This window comes from Nesoenas mayeri (genome assembly GCF_963082525.1).
Source record: "Nesoenas mayeri genome assembly, chromosome: 2".
In the NCBI taxonomy this organism is placed as follows: Eukaryota; Metazoa; Chordata; class Aves; order Columbiformes; family Columbidae; genus Nesoenas; species Nesoenas mayeri.
In genome coordinates, this window is record NC_137543.1 from 46,050,124 (window position 1) to 46,072,840 (window position 22,717).

The 22,717-nt window shown below is 41.0% G+C and overlaps 1 protein-coding gene across 5 annotated transcripts in view; it reads left to right on the top strand.

Moving 5' to 3' along the window:
- Positions 1 to 19,674, top strand: part of NOL4 (nucleolar protein 4) — a gene marked incomplete at both ends in the record, with an annotated part of 193,189 nt that extends 173,515 nt beyond the window's left edge. For 4 of the 5 annotated variants that reach the window (XM_080339922.1, XM_080339925.1, XM_080339923.1 and 1 more), the window contains 2 exons: positions 8,959 to 9,139; positions 19,481 to 19,674. In XM_080339922.1, coding sequence (XP_080196048.1) covers positions 8,959 to 9,139; positions 19,481 to 19,674 — 375 coding nt within the window. Of the gene's footprint in view, positions 1 to 8,958; positions 9,140 to 13,189; positions 13,271 to 19,480 lie in introns of all 5 variants that reach the window. The other variant, XM_080339921.1, reaches the window with a different exon arrangement.
- Positions 19,675 to 22,717: the final 3,043 nt, after the last annotated feature.

A 22,717-nucleotide genomic window follows, 5' to 3' on the forward strand; every position in this document is an offset into this window, starting at 1 on the left:
ATCGTGATCATAAAAGTGGAGCTGCCTCAGGCAAATTAGGGCTTGTTCTGAATGAGGGGAATACAGCGCAATGGAGGAATTTCTCACACTTTGCATCCTTGTGGTTCAGCAATAAGTACTGTTATGCCTTTGTCATCATGCATCAATTTCAGCAATACATTGATTTGTTCAGCACCATCACCTGCAGGCAAAACTGCTCTTGGGATGGGAAAATATGACATTGTTGTCTTGCTGTTTATGTTGTTTCTGTTTGGAAGAAAGGTCAGATATTCCGATTCCTCCATTTGTACTGCCTGTCAATGAAGAAGCAACAAAAAACATGTACCCATGTTCTGCTGCAAGGTGCTGGCCGCTGCAAAGAAATTGGCTTTGAAAGGACTAGAGGGGTTATGCAGCAACATAAAAATGAACATAACATAACCTGTACTTCATTTCTACTGAAGTTTTAACTTGATTTTCTTCAGATTTTTAGCTAATTTAATTTCAGCAGGGGCATCGTAGGTCCTGGAGTTTGTGATGCAGTCCTTCATGTTTGAGATCAGGCATACAACAAAGGAGCTCTCTTAGTAGCAAGCTTAGCCAGCCTGCTCCCATGGTCCTGTGCCTTGAGCTGTCTTAGGCTGAGAGTTCTGTGGAGGTGGCTCACGAAAGGGAAGGATCCTTTCGTATTCTCTGGCCCCATCCTCTGCACCAGGCTGAAGGAGTTGGTGATGCGGCCTCCCATGGGAAACTGGATTTCCTTGGAAGGAAAATCTTGGCTGAGAGCAGGTGGGGAGGTACAAATAGAGGAGGTGAGGATTCTCAAGGTTGGCTGCTGAAACAAGGCCTAAATCAGTAACTTATGATAAGGCCCAAGGCAAGGTCCATGCTGTGCTGTTCTTTAAGTCAGAGTTAAAATCCACCTTTGCCTTCTGCCTGTCCTGACAGGAAGAAATTCTCCAGGAAGCCTAGGCCCTGACAAATCTCTCTGCTGGTACAATGAGAAGGAGCAAAAGTTCTACCTGGCCCCTCTTCTCTGGTGTTCCCCTGCAAAGCAGAAAATGGTGGCCCTAAAGATTCTTCTGCTCTTTGCATGGTACCTGTGTCCCTTTGTCTGAATTTGGACCACTTTCCCTACGAGAAATGTCACATATACTTTGTGAAATATGCCATGAGCACAGAGGAGTTTTGCCAAAACTCAAAGACATTGGCACAGTTTATGTATTCAAACCAGGTCCAGTTCTGCCTCTTACATGCTGTAGCTGTTTGTAATCTTGTGCTGGCCGTCACTGGACACATCATTTAAAACTGCACTGAGGAAGTCATTGCTGCGCATGCAATGTGCAGTACAGTCTTGCACTGTGTGCCTCTCTTCTGTGTTGAGACAGCTTTCATATAATAGTGGTGAAACCATGAGCTAACTAAATTTTTCATACATTAAAATTGTCTAGAAAAATAGGGCGCATGGCTAAGTCCAGTATAACTTATTAAATATCTTATGAAGGGTGATAGCTGCAACCTAAGGCAAGAACAGCAGGAGCTATAGAGAAAGTTAACTTGCAGGACACTTTCTGTCATTAGTCCACCTCAAATGTGATTGCTACATTGAGTTACACTTTTCAGCATACCTTTGCCCCTGGTGCAGAAAGGAACACCACAGAAAGTATATTTTAAAAAGCAGCTATCTAGAACATCAGTAAAGAACAGTAAGTTTATCTCAAGATAAACAGAAAAAGATATGTGCTATCCTTTTCCATTTGGACAGAGGGAGACATGATCCTTTAGAAAAGCCTAGTTTCTCTTTCCCCAATTACTTCGCATCCCAGTTATCTAAACTGTAGGAATAGCTCTTCTGTGTCTGCATGCCCAACCAACAACACTGGAGACCTCTAAAAGCTCGTGTTGCTCTTCTGCTATCACAGTGGATAATGAACTGGCTAAATCTGACAGGCTATGAAAAATGACCCCTCTGCTTTGCTGTTGCTCCAAAAAAAATTATTCTCTGACAACTCCTTAGAACAGCCATCTGAGAACCTCTTCCAAAAAAGTTTTCTGTTCTGCAGGTGAAGTGGCAGAGGTGAAAAAAGTAAGATTCAAACACTCCAATGTGAAAGTGCTAACCTTTTATTTAAGGTTAATGTACCCATTCCATTCCATAAGTAATGTGTCATTCTATCAGAAATGCAGAAGGCTGAAGTTCATTTTTCTCTGTTCTACACAATAGCACCTTTTTGTTTTGATTTTCTTTTTCCATGTCAGTCTCATGCTTTCATTCTTTGTTGAACACTGGTTAGTGTCATTTTTGATGCCTGGTGACAGCACTGATGCTGGCAGTTCGTGTCAGTGTTAATAACCTGAAAGCTGAAGGAACCTACTGCCCTTCCAATCAGAAACTGAAGCATTGTTGTTTCTTTTCTTGGCTCTCTACCCTGTGTCAGAAGGACAGTTTGGAGGTCCTTGAACTCTTGGCAGCTAACTTAATATTTGTATAGACGTTCTTCAAGTTCCCACATGGCCATTGGCGTTACAGGGATTTCAGATGCCTAACTGGACTCTGTATTACACCTGATTTACCTCAATTAGATTGTATCAATATTTGCTCACTGTCTAAAAAAAATATCTTTTTTTTCTAAAATATGAAAACTATTTTGATACTGGACTTCATCGCAAAATCAGTACCTAGACTTCTGGCAGCAACATGTTCAATACAGTTACATCTGCATGCTAATAGCACTTTTTCATAGAAAGTTATCAGATAATAATTTTGCCCCTCAAATAAAAGATATCTGTGGTATGTTTTAAATATTTTTCTAAGCAGACTAGCAAGATTCTAGCAATGGGTCTGGCATGATGAGGTAAAATCTCAGGTAGCTGTTAACTTTGGATGAATGATCCCTCAATACAGGAACTGGGAATTTTGTAGAACTTTATTCAAAATAGTTTTGAGGTATGAAAGCATGATGCGGCATGGCAAACAGGTCACATGAATTAACTTCTGTGAACAAATTCGCCAGGGAACCTGTAGCAAATGCTTGGCTTTTCTCTCTGTGAGTACTGAAACTCTGCTGACTTCAACTGAAAATCTGGCTTTTGCTCTCTGTGTTGTAAGAGAAATAAGGCTTGCTGGAGGAGGTCGTATCTTTTATTAGATCAGCTTTTGGGCACAGAACTTCTTCCCCTGATCTAAGAAAAAGTATTGCTTGTTCTACAAACCTTACCTTGCCTCCATGCTTAGATCACAGCTGTAAGAACACTTCCTGCAATATTAAAATGTGTTGTCTTTTTAAAGGGCTATAAATATTCAGTACTTTAAATATGAAGGTCAGCCAATACAAAGGACTACTGTGAAGCTTCATTTGGTTTCCAAACTCAGTGAATTATGTAAATCTATTTAATTTCATTCAGGCCTCCCTAGTCTTGAACAGGTTTTATTTAGTGAGTAGTAATCCCAACACAAACCTTAGTAACTGGAGAGAGAAGAAAGAATGTGCAATGGAAAACAAAACTGAAGTGAAAACACACATCCACCATTTGCAGAAACACCATTTCTACCATCACTAAGCACACTGAGTCAACAGCCTTACTGCAGTGTTAAAGGAAAATTTAGCCTACTGTGATGTGTCAAAATAACATTTAGCTGTCTAGGCTTCCAGGATATTGGTCACAAAATTAAAAGCTGGGTCAAACACTAGAGAATTAATTTAAAGTAATTAAAGCTAATCCAGTGTTCTGTCAGAACAATGTGTGTCGTCCAAACAGTTGGTAGTATCATAATTTATTAAGATTGCCTGACACTTCCCATTATAATAGTAGGTATGCATTTTGGTGTTAAATTCGTGACCTTCAGTCCCCAGGGATTGCATTTACTGTTCTGTACATCTTCCGTCTGTTGAACTTATTCAGAGAAAACTCCAGCTATTTTCAACAGTGAGGAAAATGTTTTCTTTTAAGGGCAGTTCAATCCTTACATGTATTTATGATTCCTGGAAAAAAAAAAAAAGGCTCTGTGTTTGGTCTTGACAATATAGAGCTGTCATTTATGCTGAGGATGTGATACTGGATATTCATGCTTACATGGTCAAAACATTTTAGTACCTACATTCTGAGATTATTTGAATTTTGGTGGGTGCACCTAGGAATCTGATCTCAATGTAGAAATGATGGGAAGAGGGTTGGGGCTGTGAACCATGGCAGGAGCAAAGATAAGAAAGGATGAAGGGGAAATAGATTATGGGATGGGCTCAAATGAGGAAGTGAGTACCTGAGGCTGGAGATATGAAGGAAACCACTCAGATGAATTAAGGAACTAGTGGTGAAAGAGGATCAGATATTACTAGCAAAAAATGTGAGTTGAAAACAGGACCTGCCCTGGCTAATTGTGGAACGTGGCTTTGCTCCCTGTGAATTTTAGGGATTAAAAGACTGACAGGAGTCTGAGGAGGGAGAGAAAATCTTAGATGGGACCATCAGTGGATGTGACACTGATTAAATACAAATTAGGAAATGAAAAGGCTTGAGTTGCTGAAGCTGCTCAGGTTTCAGACACCGAGAGATTTGTTTGGAAAGATTAGGATTTGCTAGGTAAGAAGACTGACATGTAGGGTAGAAGACGAAAGAGACAGTAAGAAATAAGTTCAAAAAGATGGAGCACAGGGTATACATGATCTGGTCATGGGCAGGGAAATGGCAATCGTCTCCAGGGGCCACCATCTGGGCCCTGCAGCGGGAGTCAGGAATCCTGTGGTTCATCCTTTAAGCACCTTGCTCCATGCAGGCAATGATGGATGCTTACAGAATCACAGAATGGTTGGGGTTGGAAGGGACCTCTGGAGATCATCTAGTCCAACCCACCTACTAAAGCAGGTTCACTCAGAGTAGATCTTCTGAGTTTCTTATCATTATTGTAAAAATTAAGTTACACAAATAGAATCCCGCTCTGTTGTTATGGCTGCAGAGCTCGGGCATTTTATATATTGGGCAGTGCTGGCTCAGGGTTGCCTTTGTTGCCAGAATCTTACCTTCTGAAAAGCAGTGATAAAAGTCCTATCTAGTAGGTGTATTGTAAGGATTAATTAGGTATGCTTTGGAAAGTGCTATATGGTTTTATCATGTGTTTCTATTTATTTTACTTTTGATTCAGAAATCACAGAAATACATTGGTGGGTTCCAAATGGGAAAAATATATGAAACATTATCTCATTTCTTCTAAAGCCATACTACAAGCTATTGAGGCTAAAAAAAACCTTCAAGCACATGAAAGCATGCTTTGTTTTTTCATGTGAATGAATTTTTTTCCTTTGCTGAAAAAATGGGAGACTGTATGCAAATATTGGGTCCCTGGCTTGCCTATCTGTTTGAAGACTAATCTGCACTTGCGTTTTCCTAACCTCAAAGTGTTATTCTTAGAGAAGTGTTTATTGACAAGAACAACATGCAATCCACATTTTTCAGTTTAACATATTAAAAAAGTATCCAGAAACATGAGGCAAAAATGTGTTTGCCTTTTTGTCTCTCTTCTAATTGAGTGGGAAAAAATCACCTTTACATAGGGGCAGTTAAAAGCTGGTGTTCTCAGAGTTGTCAATCTGGTAGACACTTCATTTCATGAAAGCAAGAGTTAAATGCATGTCACCATCTTTGCCAGTTTGGGAACATTACCACTTATATACTTATTGAAGGAGTTTTGTTAGCTTTATGGTCACCTTGCATTGTCAATGTGAGCTGGTCTGTAGACAAACTCCTTTTGGGATTTACATTTACGTATTAGCAATGCCTATTGCTGACAGTGGAGTAAGGGCAATAGCACTGCTCTCTCTTAATGGGAATACACAGCATTTCTGACAAAACTCAGTGCAGCACAGATTTGCCGGGGTTTTTTATTTTCACAGGCTGTTACTTTTTTGTGTTATTTTGGTGGTGGTGAAGGAGATGGGGAACAGAAAGGAGTGATGGCATTGCTAGAGTTGCTTCCTCGAAGAGCAGACTTTTTGAAAAGAAATGTGTATACTGTCGTGGGGAACAGGAGACTGGGACACTGCTGGTGAGCCTTGCTCTTTGTATCACAGCCATGACATTCTGCAGTAGCATCTGTATTACTGTGGATGGTATTTCCTTTTAAATTATTCATTAGCTGTTCAGAATATCAGTCAGAGCAGAGCAGGGTTTCTTCAATATACAGGTCATGCAATATTTCATGAAATCTTTTCTTAGTATGTGCCAGCACACCATGACATGCCACGGTGTTGCACGGGCCTGCGATTATTTTGATACAAAGCTCCCCATACGGCAGCGTAGCCCCAGCCTTGGATTCCCGCGCTCAGAGCAGCTTCTGAATTTTGTATTAGGGCGTAGCCAGGAGGCAGCAAGGCTAGAAGCCTCCCAGCACAGCCCTTCACTGAAAGGGAACTGAGTCATGCTCCCTTTCTGTTTGCTATCTCTGTAGCTCTCCAAAATGTGCATTTCTTTCCACACAGTGGCACAGCCTCAGCTGCGGCTCCCACCCCAGTTTTGCTGTGAGCTTGGTTGCTAGGAGATGGCAGCTCTGAGTTCAGGCCCCCTCCTCACCACAGCCAGCAAAGACCTTGCATCCCAAATTTTCCGCCTCTTCACTGCGTTTTGCAAGAAGCAGCCAGAACTCGGTCTCCCACTTTCTTGGCCATGTGCTCTACCACATGGGCTGGTGTGCACCAAGGTGCACCCAGAGCCCTGGCCATGCCCTCCGGCCAGGCCCTGCTTGCTGTGCTCTGTTGGAAGCTCAGCGCATCAGCTCTGCAAGAAACTCACCCATAGGCTTTCAGTGCACTGACTGGGGGGGCTCTGGGGAACATGTAAATTCAGGAACAGCAAATTTGTGGTTTCCAGACAGTCGGGACCAAGGAGACAGGCCCTGAGATACTCTGCTCAGCTGTAGGAGTTAGTCCTCTTTGTACTGCACCCCTTGAACACAGTCCAGTCCTTGATAAATTTGCAGAAGATCCCTTACCGATCTTTGTGAGAATAAAATGCAACCCTGAGTGAGTCTATGGCAGTATCATATGGTTTTAGACATAAGGATGCAGAACATCTTGGCCTTGAGTGTGTTTAAGATTTGGACAAGGAGTTAAGCTTTGTTGCCAAGGTATAACTTCACTATGAATGAAGTTCTCATGAATATTTTCTCAGAGAAAATAATACATTTTCTCTTACAAGAGACAGCAATGACCTTTGGAGATAAAAGGTAAATGATATTAAAGTCGAATTCCTGGCAAAAATACACTGGCCCTTTGTTTAAATTACTATTACTTAAGAAAATGCATAGAAGTCCAGTTTGGCCAACTCTCTTAAAAATGCAAAGCTTTGCCTTGGCTCATACTAGTGCCCAAGAGGCCTCATTCTGATTGTTTATGGAATTAATTATCTGATGGTTCAGTGTTCTGTATTAAATATTAACATTTGTGTTAATAATATATATACCTTCTCCTGAGTCATCTCAGTTGTGCCCAAGTCTCTTTCACCAACAAATATCTACAAGACAGGGACAATTTCATCTTGGAAAAGTGGTTAGTGTCTTATTTGAGAGGTGGAACCAATGACAACAGCAAAGCAGCTTCAGAATCCTTTTTGCTTTGACACAGAGATTGGACATTGTTTGAACTACTTGATGCCTCTGTGCTGGTATATACATTCTTGTATTTAAGTAAACACTGTAAGAAAGGTTTGATATATTTTATAGCATTGTTAATAAGTTTGGTATATTTAGCAACCATAAAAGGGTTGTGTAGAATAGAGAGACATAAAATGGAGAAAATCTTGTACAAAGGGTAGATAATTCTAACAGATAATTTTTCAGTTAACTACTCTGAAAATGTCTGCAAACATTCTCACCTCTGTTTTCTAAATACTGATCTTCTGTAGATCCACTTTGTTTGAAATCACTGAGATATATTTTCATCAGATAAGAGTGTAAAATCAGGCCTATTAAAAAACAAACAACCAACCAACCAACAAAACGTCTACACATTAAAAGAAATTAAGAAAAAGTTCAAATACATTTGCAGACTAAATCAGAAATTCTGGCACTCAGGTCCCTGTGATGGGCTGAGCAGTCACACACTGATAGTTTTCCTTGTTTCCAACTACTAAAACATTAAATCTTCTCTAAATGCTTTTCTTTTTTTCAGTTGCATCATTATGAAAATTGCCACAGGGGCATTCTCTGATCATGAGTGGAGCTGAGGTGCTCTTAGCAGTAGCTACAGAAAGCGCAGATGGGGGAAAATACACTTTCACCTGAAAGTATCATCTCCTTTAAGGGTAAACTGGAGGGCTGTTGTGCTAAATCCTGTTAAATATCATGCAAGCATCTGAGGGGCAAACAGGGACTACTGACGGGAACTCATGGTATACAAACAGTTGCTAATTATACACAGATAACAAATGCTTAAAAGTCATGTTTATAGAGGCATCCTTCCCACTTGGCCCTTGTGTGAATGGACAATCACTCTGCTCTCTGCAAACATAGGAAATGCTGTTTTATTCCACTTCTCTGTTCCTTCTGTCATTTCTGAGTCTGACGCATCAAAAGAAGTAGTTGCTGCATTTTGTACAGGTTTGTCTTATCAAGAAAGATACAATGCTCCGGCTCGGAGAAGTCACTCCTGTACTCAGAAAGTAATGTCTTTTTTCTAGCAGAGCTGGATTTTGCAGGAGATTCTGAGCTCTTCAGAGAGGATGGATCTCCTCATTTGAGAAGCAGTATGGCTGGCTTGTGGAGCACAAATACATGAATATTCTCAGATTTGTAGGAAACCTGTACTCTCAGTTATTTTCATTGTTTCTTTTCAGCTGATATTGGGTCAATCAGAAATACATCTGTGCTTGTTTAACATGTATAACGCTTTTTCTGGAAGCAATAGATGTGGAGTCTTATGGATGGAAAAGGCCCTCTTGTGAGAGGTAAAATGTAGCAATAATGCAAAACCTTTGTTTGTTTTTTTTCAGGACGAGGCAGCTCCAGCTGACAAGCAGTACAAACAGGAGCCAGCCCAGGTCACTTACTCAACGTCAGCTGTTTCCAGCTCACAGGAGGTGTTGTACATCAATGGCAATGGGACCTACAGTTACCATAGTTACAGAGGGCTCGGAGGTGGGCTGCTAAATCTCAACGATGCTTCTAGCAGCGGTGAGTTTCCTTACAAAATGTGCCTGTGTGTATATGTGCTCGTGTGTATGTTTCCCCCTGCGGTACAGAAAGCCAGTCCAAGGGGTTCAGTATCCATAGGCTATTATCAGATAATGAGCAGGAGCACAATCCCGCAAACAGCTACTGCTGAGCAAAAATACTTGCTCACTGCATGCTAGTCTCCTTCCAGTTTCAAGGGACTAAGTCACAACAGGGTGAGACTGAACCTGAGTCTCTAACAAAGCTGAGTAAAAAAAAAGCCAGATCTTCGGTCGATTTGCATGGCTTTATGAGGACCTGCCCTGTCATTATTGTCCTCTCTATACTGATCACAAAATGAGGCCATTGGTATCATTGTGCCTGGAGTTTGAAAACACTGAGCTCCATATTTCGTAGCACAAATGAATTGACCTCGATTTCTCACATGGTCTCCATCTACTTTAATTTACTTCAGATAATGATCTGGCATACTGAGTGTTAAAGGAGAAATCAGCATATCCATCTATATGCTAAACTAAAAGTGATACAGGTAATTAATTACGTGTCACTGTGAGGTTGTATGTCACTCTGAAAAGGACAGTGGTGTCAATTATTTAGACAGCGTTCCTTTTTTCTTACATGAGCAAGCATTCGTAACAAACAAATTTAAGCAAAGTGTATTATTTGTTTGAAATAGTTCCCCACGTTGATTTCATACAAATTCAGATCAAAAGAAAAGTTTTGCCCATTCTGATAACAAGGGTATCATCTGTCTGTCAAAGAAAAGTGATTACTCTCCAAGCCTGAGGGTCTCTTGCCTCCAAGAATAATCCCTGGATTTTTGTCATGGCTGATCCCTCTGTGGCTGAAGAGAGTTCTGCTTCAGGTGTATGGGCTGACTTAGGCAAGATGGTACTTGTTCAGCTACAGCCTGTATATTCAACATGGTAACGAATTTTCAAAATGCTGTCAGGGCTGCAGCCTGCAAAGAGTTATTGGTACATGGTGTCCTGGTGACCTTCAGTCATGTCTGTTTCCTCACCCTCCCATCCCTAAAAGCCTCAAAGGTCTGTGAATGATTTGCATTAAGTTTTTGAAAGGCTTTTAAACCACAATATTTTAGTTATCAGAAGTCTTTGACTTAAAGAGAATGAATAATGATGATTACAATTGTTTCCATAAGCATGAAAAAAACATCTGAGGTACTAAATATGATCTCTGATCAAATATTTTCATAAGAATAAGACAGGCCATGGAAATGTAGTTTCTTGCGAAAATGCACAAGAACTTTGAAACTGTCTTTTACATTGTAGCCAGAGAAGATCCAAGCCAGTTCCCAGGGAAAGCAGTTGGCATTTATTCGTTCACCCAACTAAGAGTAGGATTAAACTCTCCATTTGTTATTTGTCAGCAGAAGCCATCAGAATTGTCCTGTTTTATATAATCTTAAACTGTGAGGCACAGCAATTGTTTTGTGTACTTCCCTTCAAACCGCTTGTAATAGAATACATTTTCATAACTCTCATTTTCAGTGAATTGTGGGATTTAGGGAAAAGCATTCTATGTTGCTACAGCGTGCAATTTTAGAAAAGAAGAGGTACAAATTCCACATAATAAATTAGTGTTGCTTTCTGATTAGAAGCAATGTTTTATTTGTACCTTTAACATAGAGGAATCCAGTGTTTTTTTACAATTAAAGCAAAGGATGGGTTTTGCTGGACAAACAGTGGTTGTTCAGGAACTGTGGGATGCAGCACAGCTATTGCAGCCAGGGAGCTGTGCAGAGCTCTGCATTGCCCTCTGTAGCATCGCTGGGGTGAAGAGACCAGTGGATGCTCACGGTTTGCATAGTGATGTATGCTCAAACATTTCTTCTTCCTTGCCTATCTCTGCTTGCACTTGAAAAATTTGTCTGTATGTCCTCTTACTTCAAAAGAGCAGTAAACCATCGTGCCTCTCCCAGATGGCTGTGCAATGTTAGAGCATTGTGCAAAGGTGTCCGTCTTGTGCAAAGGTGTCCATCCTCTCCACAGGTATCCTACAGGATCCAGAACATGTAAGCTCCACAAACTGAAAGCCTGTGTGCCAGCTCTTGGAAACTGGCTGTCAATGCTGACAGTCTAGCTGGCTGCTGGTTTGTGACTCACCTGCCATTTCAGGAACATCATTAGGAAAATTGTGCAAAGTCAACTCCATCACTTTCTTAGTTTCATTGACACAAAAGCAATCAGTAGCCAACCTAATTATTTCTTGGCTTTTGAGAATAAAGTGCTCTGGCTCCCTGAGCTAGTTTCCCTACTGGAGAAATAGGAGGACTTGGAGGCCAGTTCTTTGGGAACTGTCAGTCCTCTCTGATATGTCCACGGATATTTGCTTTTCAATTTGCAGACTAAGAGGAGCTGATGGAGTTGCAGTTGAGAGGGGTAACCACTGCCCTCCTGACAGACTTCACAGGACAGTTGTTTGCAACCGTTATTGTGTTTCAAGAACTCTTGTTCCAAACATAAGCAAGGCTATTACGATAGTTAATGAGTTTCCTCTCTGGAGAACAGGATATTTGCTTGCGAATTGTTTTCAAGACCTAAGAAGTAATTTAAGAATGCATTTCCTTTTCTATTTAGTAATCCATCAAATGTTCTTGTCAGATTTACAAATGTTCCCCTAGTGTTAAAATAAATATACACCTCAGTCAGGATGTATGTATAAACAAATATAGTCTCTTTTTGTGTATCTGCTAAAGCAGAAAAAAGTTGGAAAAGCTAGATAAAACTCTCTGCTTGAATATCTTTTTCTGGACCTTCCCCCACAGTAATATAATTACTATGTCCAATTAGCTCTCCTGTCTAGTAACCCAACTGATGCCTGTATTTTGTGTGCTGTGACTCGTTAAATTTGGTCATTTCCTCCCCTATAAAGTTCATCCCTACTCTGATCCCATCTTACAGACTTAGCTGTCTTCTTGTCTGTTTGGTGTCTCTGACTCAGGACCTCTCTGTGCCTGCTGTCACATTTCTTCCCTCCTCAGCCTGTCCTTCCACATGGCTAATTACAGAACTATAATTAACTCCTTACACAACTGTATGGGGCAAACATTCATGCAACTACTCAATGTGAGCAATCAGCATGCAACAGCTTGTACAGTGACTCCTCCTTTATTGTGGGCAGGAAAAAAGCACAGCAGGAAGGGCTTACAGCACCAAGGTCTCTTTCCCCCCTGCTTTTAAAGCCTTTAGGCCAAGCCAGCTTGGCTGGAAAGCTTCACCCCATCACCAAGCAACCTGTGGGTTGACAGAGCCTCTGTCAGCCTGTACATGGGCTGGGGAGAAGTCTTTGGGCACATTGTCCTCGATTCTTGTAGGTGTTAAAGGTGAGCTGCTCTTTGAGAAGGGTGGATTTTCATGCCTCTCTTTTTTTAAGGCTCGTACGGTTCCTGCTAAAGAACTGAATGGACAATCTTGAGGATGTAGTATCTTAATGGGTGTAAACAAAATTTGCTTGCCAGCCCTTAGCCAGCTACAGGGGCTTCAGCTGGCCCTGCTCCATCACATCTGGACCAAGCTTGGAGGGACGCCCAGCTTGGGGGCAGGTGGGCGAGAACAGGAGACAAAGTGCTCTGTTGGGAGCAAAGTCCCTTGCTGCTGCCAGAAGCATCAAAGGCTCTGCATGCTGCCTGAGCCTCTCCTGACAGAGTGGGATCACCTTGTCTCCCCACATGTTTCTGTCCCATAGGTCACTGTCCACCCTCTCCCGATGACTATCAGCTGTCAATCGCTCTCTGAAGCCAAGGCGGGCTTGTCAGAGCCTTGCTCTCCACAGCCACTTGGTTTCCCGAGGTCCATTTTCCCTAAGAGTTGTGGAGAGTGTTTCTGCTGCCATTGCTGGGTTTCCTGGAGGTGATTTGGGGCTGTTTTTTCTGCATTGTTGCTTGTTTTTCTAGGCAGAAATGTCAGTCATTTCTCCTTGTATAAAAAGGGAAGGTGTTTCAGACTCGATGGCAGACTGACCATGCAGGACATGCCCTCATGTCATGGTAAGATTAAGCAGCTGTTGTGTCTCTGTTTCTCTACACAGATCTGCAGCCTACCTCCACCACAGCTGCAACTCAGCACTGCATCCCAGGCACCACAAACGTCCAGTCCCCTTCCAGCTCAGGTGAGTCCTCCTGCCGAATACGAACATGTTCACACCACAGGCAAATCCTGAGCCCTTGCAGGCTTCTCTTTCAACCTCCTCTCCCACAGGTGGGCCCGCAGACCATGACCAATGGCCCCGTGGTCCAGCCAGTAGCTTCTGGACTGACACCATACCGCTCCCTTCTCCCTGCTGCTCCTTGCCGGAAGCCCACAGTCGCTATGCTCTCCCAGCCATTCCCCGCTTTGGCCAGGCCTCTTACCTGTGTGCCTTCCTGGTCCTTCTGCCTCCTGGTCCTTCAGGCACTGCAGCCCTGCAGAACACCAGGGGGTAGCTGGGGGAAGCTCCTGGAGCTGATGCTGCTGAGCCCCGGTGACCAGCATGGCTGTGCTGCTCTGGGGCAGGGACAGAGCGCCCAGCACTCTCGTCCACTTTCACATGTGACAGTAGCAAGAGTGCCTCATTTCTGCGCTGTGAATTTGGTGAAGCTGTAACCTTCTGTAAAATCTTTGCATTCACATGATCAGTGCGGGCTTCTCAGCAATAGACTAGGGAAAAAAAAGAGTCCAACTGAGAATATCCAGTATGTAGTTAATTCTTAAAGGTACCCACAACATGGCTGGCCGTGATGTAGGGGTTGAATGGGTTTTTTGCTGTGGTTGCTCTCTCCAGCTCTTTCTAGGTCTGCTCTTGCGCAGTCTTCTGTTCTCAATGCTACCCTAATGACATCGAAGTGGAGAGAGAGAGTGGAGACAAAACAACTTGTATCTAACACAGCTGAAGCCTGGGGCATGAAGGGACACAGAACAAGAGTGATAGAGCTGGGAACCTGAGAGAGTGTGTTCAAGTTCCATTAAAAAAGAAGGGCAAAATGTGGGGTTGGGAGAAATTAAATAGTTTGATCTATGTTGTGGCAAAGGTGGGAATTTCTTACTGGGAAATACTGGCTGAATTCTGTATTAAGTTCATTCCCACATTCCACTTCCCACTTTCTCCTCCTCTTCAAATTGTCAGATACAGGACATACGCAAGTGTTAGTCTGCTCCCACCATAGAAATGGTGAGGCAATGTCTGTGGATGTACTGCCCAGTATCTCACTTTTCCAGCTTTGCACAAAGCTCAGGGGACAGCCATCAAGGCAAGAGTGGTGTAGGCCACATAATTAATCTCCTGTGGTGGGTAGGAAACGTTACTGGAGGATCTCACATAATCATTTCATCACAAACCAATGTGTTTGCTGATTGTTGAGAATGCATCATTTTCAGTGGCTATAGGCAGTTCTGTGTTTTCATGTCTCTTTCCTCAGGCAACCCAGCATTTATTTTTTGTGCTATCTAAACTAACTAAAGGCATGTTTTCCATAGGGAAAGTTGTAAAAGGGAGAAAGGAGCTTAAAAGTTCCAATTTATTAGTCCCCATTTTCTTGATCTGAGATCTCCTGGCACTTGAAACAATAGTTTTAGGCACATCTGCTCTCTGTTTGAAGGCAGGAGGAAAAGAAACATTGGCAGATGCATAATATCACAATGAAACATTATTACAATAATAAATACTTCTGATTTGGAAAAAGTAGCATACTTTGATAGTTGTTTCTATTTAGTTTTATTGGAGTGTGTAAGAAGTTAGTACGTACTTCTAAAACCACTCTTGGGGAAAACGGGGAGAGGAGAATAGCTGCAATTGAAATGATACACAAGAGAGATTTCAAAGCATGCGCAAATGTACTTTTGTATAAATAAGTGCCACTTCTTTTTACCTCTTCACTGATGAAAAACGTTGCTTAATGAAAATGTAGAAGCATATATGCTTAGGCACATACAGCTTTTTAAAATTATTTTTGTTATTCTAAATTATTATCTGAAATAGTGATAACCATTTTGAGAGTCTTTGACACATTTATTATTCTTTCAGTAGTTGTTAATTATACGGTTGGTAGCTACCCAGCGACAGCATACAATTCTTAAGGGATTTTTGCTGAGACAGTTGATAATGTCTAAGCAATCAGTAGCAGTACATCTACATCTGACCCATATTTGGGAGTCTGATATAAATCATGGTGCTAATGAGTGGTGCATGAGGCAATAGCTAGTTCCATTTAAGTCTTGCAATTTACAGAAAAGCCATTTGTCCCACAGTGTATTTAATGGCAGATATTCCTAGCAGCTAATTTGATAAATGATTGTCTAGCACATGAAGAGTGGGTTTTCAGACTTCTTATATTCGGTTTTATGTGGCTCCAACAAGAACAATTTCACCTCACTGGGGAAATCAGGTCTATGTAACTGGACTGAGGTGGTAAATCAAAAATATTCCACGTTAAAGTGTCAATCAGGTGGCCTTGGCAAGAGGCAGAGGAACGATACTTCAGTCTTCTGAAAAAGGATAAAAGGAAGGATCTGTCTCAGCAATTTGTTTAACCCACTGCTTAAGAGAATGTTGTGCTCTTATCAAAACACAGGAGGTGACAATTGTGAGTTATAATAGTATGCATTAGGGGAAGTAAATAAATATCCTGTCTTCATCTCTGTGATATATGCTTAGTATTTGCTTGCACACAGAGACATTGTGGAACCTGATGATGTTTGCAATCAAGATTTTTAATTGTTCTGAAGTACTCCAAGATAGTAAGCCATATGCTAAAATGTGCAGTATTACCTTGGAGGAACTGGACACTGCAAAATTAATTGCAAAAATATCCAGATTTCTGTTTGTTTAAGGATACACTTACTTGTTCCTGTGAAGACTGGCAGCTTAATCAATAATTCTAAGTATGTTAAGGATATAGTTCTATTTAAAGTAAGGGTAGTTTTAAAATAAATGGTGGTGAAGCTGTTCAGCTTTCTCCAAACTTTGCCATCTGTAGTGATGGCTTCTGAAGACAGAGGTACATGAAGTGTCTACCTTAACCAGCTGTTTTAATCCTTCAGAATGTCTGTGATTTATTTGTCTGTTTCAAGAAATGTGGTGGATATTTATGAGTAAGATTGAGGTTCCGGTGTTTCAGTAGCTGATTTGCATAAAATTACACAGGAAAAATCCACACTATAAGAATAAGATGTATTTATTCCTTGTTTTCTGAACAACCAGTTATGACTCATGAAGCTATTGGTAAGTTATAGCATATTTAGCCTATAGCAGCCAGGACAACCTTCAAGAATCAGTAATACTGCCAGTGAGTGTCTATCATAGCTATTAAAAGATGAGACCAGTGTAACACATGCTGGGGCTAGTCTGCGGGAGGTATTCTTCAAGATATAAAGCTTGGGCTGTCATAGCCAAGCTTTGGAGGTGAGTTGTAGTACTCACATAAAATAATTAACAGAAGAACTAAAATTCTTATCAGCACATCAAGCATGGCTTGTTCTCATTCTCTTCACCTCTCTGCCAGCACCTGCAGCTTCCCTTCCTCAAAAAGCAGGTGTGTACTCACTGTCTGGAAACCACAGCCAGGAACACTTGTGTGTGTGTGTATGCAGGTGTGTGTATTTCTTTGCTTTTTTGCTCAGAGGTCTTTGAGGGGAAGAAACACAGCACTGTGACTTGTTAAGTACAAGACAGGAGTTGAGGAGTGAAGTAAAATCCTTTTTTTCTAGTGTATAGAAATTTAAAAAATCAAGTAGTTTGAAGCAGCTGAGGTAAGTTAAAATCCAAGTTTTCTTATTTCTTTTGTATATAAGAACTCTGCATACAGCAGAAATCTCTCAGACCAAGAGAACTTCTGGGACCTGATGGTTCCTTGTGTATGCAGGCTGCAGATTTGTACTTGCACAAAACTTTATTTCCAGTACCTTCAAGGATTCAAAGGTATATATTCCGAAGAGTTAATCCGGACATCTGGAAATACAGGGCCAGATCTTCAGTTTGTGTAAATCTCTGTGACCCTATAGACTTGTGAGGAGTTACACCAATTTACGCATGCTGGGTATCTCATCTTCTCCTAGTTTTCCTTTCAAATCAATGCTTTTACTTTGTGTCATCCGATTTTGTAAGGAAAACCTTAGAGCTACAAGCAAGCACATTTCTGTGTATTTTCTGCTTATGAGTAAAAGAATAGCCTATTCAATCACTTAAAAATCGGAATTACCAATGAGAGAAGCTCTTCAGTTCTGTTTCAGAAAAAGACATGCTCTGCCACAGAAGCTCTGTTCTGCAATATATTGTGTGTCTGGTTTTGGCTGTGACATGAATGAGAGTCAAGGAAAGAACATAAAAGTTAAAGTAGGTTCATATGGAGCACAATGCCCTCAATATGTCAGTGGTAGCTTTTTCACTACCGCCTCAATAAATATAGAAGTCTTTCATGGCTTCTTACAACCATTCAGCCCAGCTGGCTTTATGATTTGTATACCCTTCCTCCCTGTGTTGGGTTAAGATTTTACTTAGAAATATCCTCTGAGCTTCTTCACACTGTGATGGTTTCCCTGCAGCGTGCGGTCACACTGAAACAAATTCACTGAGCTAATTGTCCTTTTATTTATCCTTTGTACACTAGAAGTCATTTAGAAGTCAGTTCATTTATGCTGGTGTAAAACTGGATAATAGAGTTGTAAGGCTAAGTGCTGTTCATGCTCGTTGCATGGTAGGAAGTAAAATCTAAAAGGACCTTTCTGTTTGAGTAGTTTCTTTTCATAGTCCCAGCTCTGCTTTCATTCACTCAAGGGGAGATTTTCATTAACTTCAGTGAGTGTGGGGACATGGCAGTCTCCACATTCTTTGCCGTCTCAGCTGTAGCTCTGAATAAACATAAAAGACAGAAAAATAAGTAAGGTTTATGACCAGACCTTCAGCTTCTGGAAATCAGTATATTTCTTTCCATTAGTGCTTAGGATAGTGAGAATCATTTTGAATCTTGTGTTTCCAGTGGCAATATTTAGGAGAACTTCTGCAGTGTGAGCTGATGTGTTCTATATTCTGTAGTTCAATATGCTAAATTTTAAAGTATTTTCAGAAAGCAAGGTTCATTCATTGAACCAATGCTGAGAAAGCTTTGGCAGTGACATATATTGTCCAGATGAAATTGAACAGTGACATTTTTCTCATAGGAAAGCAAGATACATCACTTTGGATAACCTGATCCCAGTTTCCAGGAGAGTGTTAAGACTGAGATCAGGCTAGTCTGATTTTCTGCCTGCCAGAAGCATAGGTTTGCTACACTGTCAAAATGAATGAGCAGTGTTTTTCCAGATTTGCACATAATAAACTGCTTCATAGGTATACTTGCCATCTGTAGCCTTCTATGTCTGAAAAAGTGCTCAGTCCAGTCCCACCTGTCTAAATTTACACCCAGGAAGAAAAAATGTGTTAAGTGGAAAATGCAAACATCAAAGCAACCTACGTCTTAGCTGATTAATAACTATGGTCAAATGACCAGGGAAATTCCACGCAAAGCCAGACTTCATGAGGGCAGATGGTTTTGCTGATGGCAGTAACCTGCAGACCTCCCTCAGGAGTGCCGTCTTCTGCACGCAGCACACATGGTCTTGAGAATATTGTTTGATGAGAAGTGCTAAATGTATTGGTCTAAGCTGCCAACGCAACATGGTGATGGCTGCAGATTCTCTTGTCAGTGTTCAGGCCTTACAGGGTCCTTGAGATACGTTGCCAGCTGTATGCAGCCCCCGCAGATGACAGTGTCCTCCTCACTGTAGCAGCCAGATTGTCACCAGCCTATTTATCTAAGTGATCACACGGCATCAAGGCTAGTCATGTGAATGGCCATTTATCTACATCTGTAAGGGATTCACAATCTGTCTGCGTGCTGATTGAAGCATAAAATGTGAAAATAGATACCTTGGGAACATAAGTTTAAGATTCTGTGATAAAAAGTGCAAGTGTGCAGATTGCCATGAGGGCTATGATGGCAGCTGGAGCTGGGGGAGGCGCAGGAGATGAACCTTCTGCCACTCACCAGTGTCAGATCCCAGGGCAGTCTTGGGGTGCGAGCAGCTTGCACTGTTGCGATACCACCAAAGGCTGATTTTCTACTGGCAGTGGACTTGCCCCTTGTGTTACATAAGTAGAACTTAAAGGGTGTCTGTCATATATAAAAATAAATTGCTGTGGTCCCTATCAAGGCAGCTGGTAGCTGAACGGTAATTTCTTGTCTGTGCTACTTCTGACTGACACTCAGCTGAGAGCAGATTTTCTAGTCCACATTTGTAGCTACAAACCTGTGAAACGTCTCTGGCAGCGAGTTCTGAAGCTTCTCTTCTTTTCCTTTGTTATCTGCAGGTCCAACAGATCTCAGTATGAAGAGGCAGTTAGCAACCAGCTCTGGATCCTCCAGTAGTTCCAGCTCTAGACCCCAGCTGAGTCCGACTGAAATAAACGCAGTGAGGCAGCTGGTGGCGGGGTACCGAGAATCAGCCGCGTTTTTATTGCGTTCTGCAGATGAACTGGAAAACCTTATTTTGCAGCAGAACTGAGTCATATGACCTTCGCACTGGCCTGGTCTTATCTCAGAGTTTCCACTAATGACATTTTGATTTCCCAGAGCACACACTTCAGTTACTGCACAGTCTTTTAGGAGAGTTAATTACCATAATGCCACACTGTTCTTGATCCATAAAGTGATGTGTTAAGGTGCTTCAAGTGAACTACGACCTCTGGTATTTCTGAGGTACTTTACTGTGTCCAGCCTATTGCTTTTGTTTTAGTGTGTCAGCATAAATATCGAAAAAGTGGCTAGAAATTAACTCGTTCTAACAAGTGGAGGAAACAGAAGATGCTGTGATGGTTTAAAAAAAAAATGGTTCAAGATCCAAGTGCAATATTAGTGGAATGTGATACTGACTCATTGGACTTAAAGCTGCAGTATATGGCAAAACGTTGCCAAATGTCCTGTTGCTACAGGGCACAATTGCAATTAAAAGGATCTTGTATTTTAAAAAAATGTAATTTTTATAAAAAACAAAACAAAGGATTTTTGTTTTCATTCAAGATTTTTTGTTTTTACTTTGGTAAACTTTTTCACTGGTCCTGAAAATGTTTTGAGGAACTATTGTAAGTCCCCCTTTCCTCTCTTGAACCCCTGACTGTGCCCTTCTCCCCAACTTCATATTCTTTCTACAACGAGTAACTCTTGATGCTGGATAATTCTTCCCCCATGTACTGTAACTTGTCATCTACAGAATACCTTCCAAAGGAAGCATGCATTTCCTGCATTCATACCATTCTCAACTCCATTCTGTAATATATTGCAGCTTTATTAGCAATTAATAAAGAGTTGAGGGGTTTTTTCTTAAAAAAAAAAAAAAAAAAAGACATATCATTGAGGAAAAAAAAAAAGATAAATTGATTTCTTATGGCGAGCTCATCTAATTCCATGATCACTGCTGCTGTCCTATACAAGTCCCTCTAGTTGTGATTGGACGTGGATGATGAATGTGAAGAGGTTGCAAGTGACAATCTGAAAATTTGCACTCCTGCGTGTATTTATTTTGTTTTCCTTAATTTAAGCGAAATTCTTATGGAGGAAGGTCAATGACACTTCTTGGTATGATTTGTAGAATTCCCAGGCCTAGCTAAAACCTGTACAAAACTGTAAATGGATGCAGCTGCAACTATAATAAAAATCTTCTTTCCCCTCCCCCACTCTTCCCAACCCCTCTATTTCTTATTTTATAATATTGATTACACATTAATGGTGTTTTCTTTGTGCACTATGGCAGGCTTATTTTTAAGTATATAGAAAAAGTACTTTAGTTTATGCTTACTGTACTATCTGTTCTGTTGTTTAGCTTTTGTTGAATAACAAGTTTCTTGTGCATTCCTAAATTTGCCTTATTTCATGTACAAAATTTTATGTAATTCCATTTTTGACAATGAGTTTAAGGCATCAGTGATATTTTATATCTACTTGTTACATATAGTTTTCCAAGTAATGACTGTGATTGTGACCAAGTAATGTGCACTTTTTCTTGTAACTGTGGACATTGCTATGCTTTTTTTTCTCTAGTGTTTCTAGAATTACTGTTGCTTACAGTTATGTAAAAGAAAAAGAACTTTTGTGATACTGTTGGTGAATATTAATGTGAAAAAGCCTATGAAATATGAGTATTTTGGAGGTACATAGATACACAAACATCTCTAAGTTGTGGACCGATGTTCACATATTTAAACGAGAATTCAAAACCTGAGGGCTGGAATCATTTCCTCTGTTTTGTTTGGGTAAATAAACAGATTTCTGTGTTTAAATACATGATTGTGAAACATTATAACATTTAAATTGATGTAGCCTTTAAAGCTATAAATATTATTGTCTTTAAACAGGAAAAAGGGCCTTCCGATCCAATTCATGCGGACATCCAAACCTCTGTTCTCAAAATTATTGAGTCAATCCATTAGGCTGATCTAGTTGGAGCTTCGCATTGATGAAGAATTTCCTCAGTAAGAGCAGAAGTGGGTGGTCCATAAATCATGAGATCCAGTCACTAGCATTTTATAATTTTAAGTTGGCTGGAGGCAACAGCGTTTTACCCCCACACATTTATTCTCTAGAAATCTATTGGATGGCTTTTTTAAAGCCATTTGATCTTGGTTACAAGAACATTGTTGCAAATTCTTGCTGGTTGCTACCTATCACCTGAGCAATGCATTTGCTCCTAATGTCTTACCACGCTTGTCAAAGCCTATAGCTTGTCTGTACCATAGATGTGTGATTCCCTCAGCTTTTGTCTCACTAGGCGTTCAAAAGTCTGTTAAGAACCAGGTGCCATTTTCCTCTCTTTCATTTATGAATATCTACAGCTTCTTCTGTCTCTTGCACACCAGGAGGGAAGCAGGTACCTTGTGCCAGGTTACTGCTTGGGCCTTATCAGAATAAGAGCTCCAGTGTACATTTTCCACCAGTAGAGAGTGACAACTATGCCTAGGTTTCCAAGCTTGCTTAGTCCTGTTTTGCAGGACAATGCGCTTCAAACTGCCAAGTATGCAGCAACCAGAAGTTTGTCTAAGAGGCTGTTTGCCAACCAGGAATGTTTCTCAACTGGGCAGCCTCACTGCTTTCCAAGCTGTCTTGCTAAATCCAGGTAAAGACAAGAGACTAGAGTAAGAGGAGGTAAGAGATTTACTTCAGTGTTCTACCCTCTGACTCCTCTTTCCTCTTCCTCAGTTACTCTTCTTGAGAGAGAAGTAGCAATGTTGGGGGTCACCATATGACCTTCAAGGCCTATGGTTAGTTTCCCCTTTTTCCTGCTCCACCCCCAGCCTACCCTGATAGTTCACCAAGTATGTCTTCTATAGCACACACATCCTCTTCTTCTGACTGCTTCCTCTTAAATATTTAGGGCCACCTTCTGTTATAGGAGCCATTGATGTCCTTCTCTAAAGGCTCATGCAGTTCCTTAGCTTTCAGTCTTGAATCTATAAAAAATTCCAGCAGACTGATGAGGTTTTTACTCTATAACTGTTTCCCCCTCTAAGCACTGGGTTTATTCCTCTCTTCTTTAGAACAATCATAGATTCAGC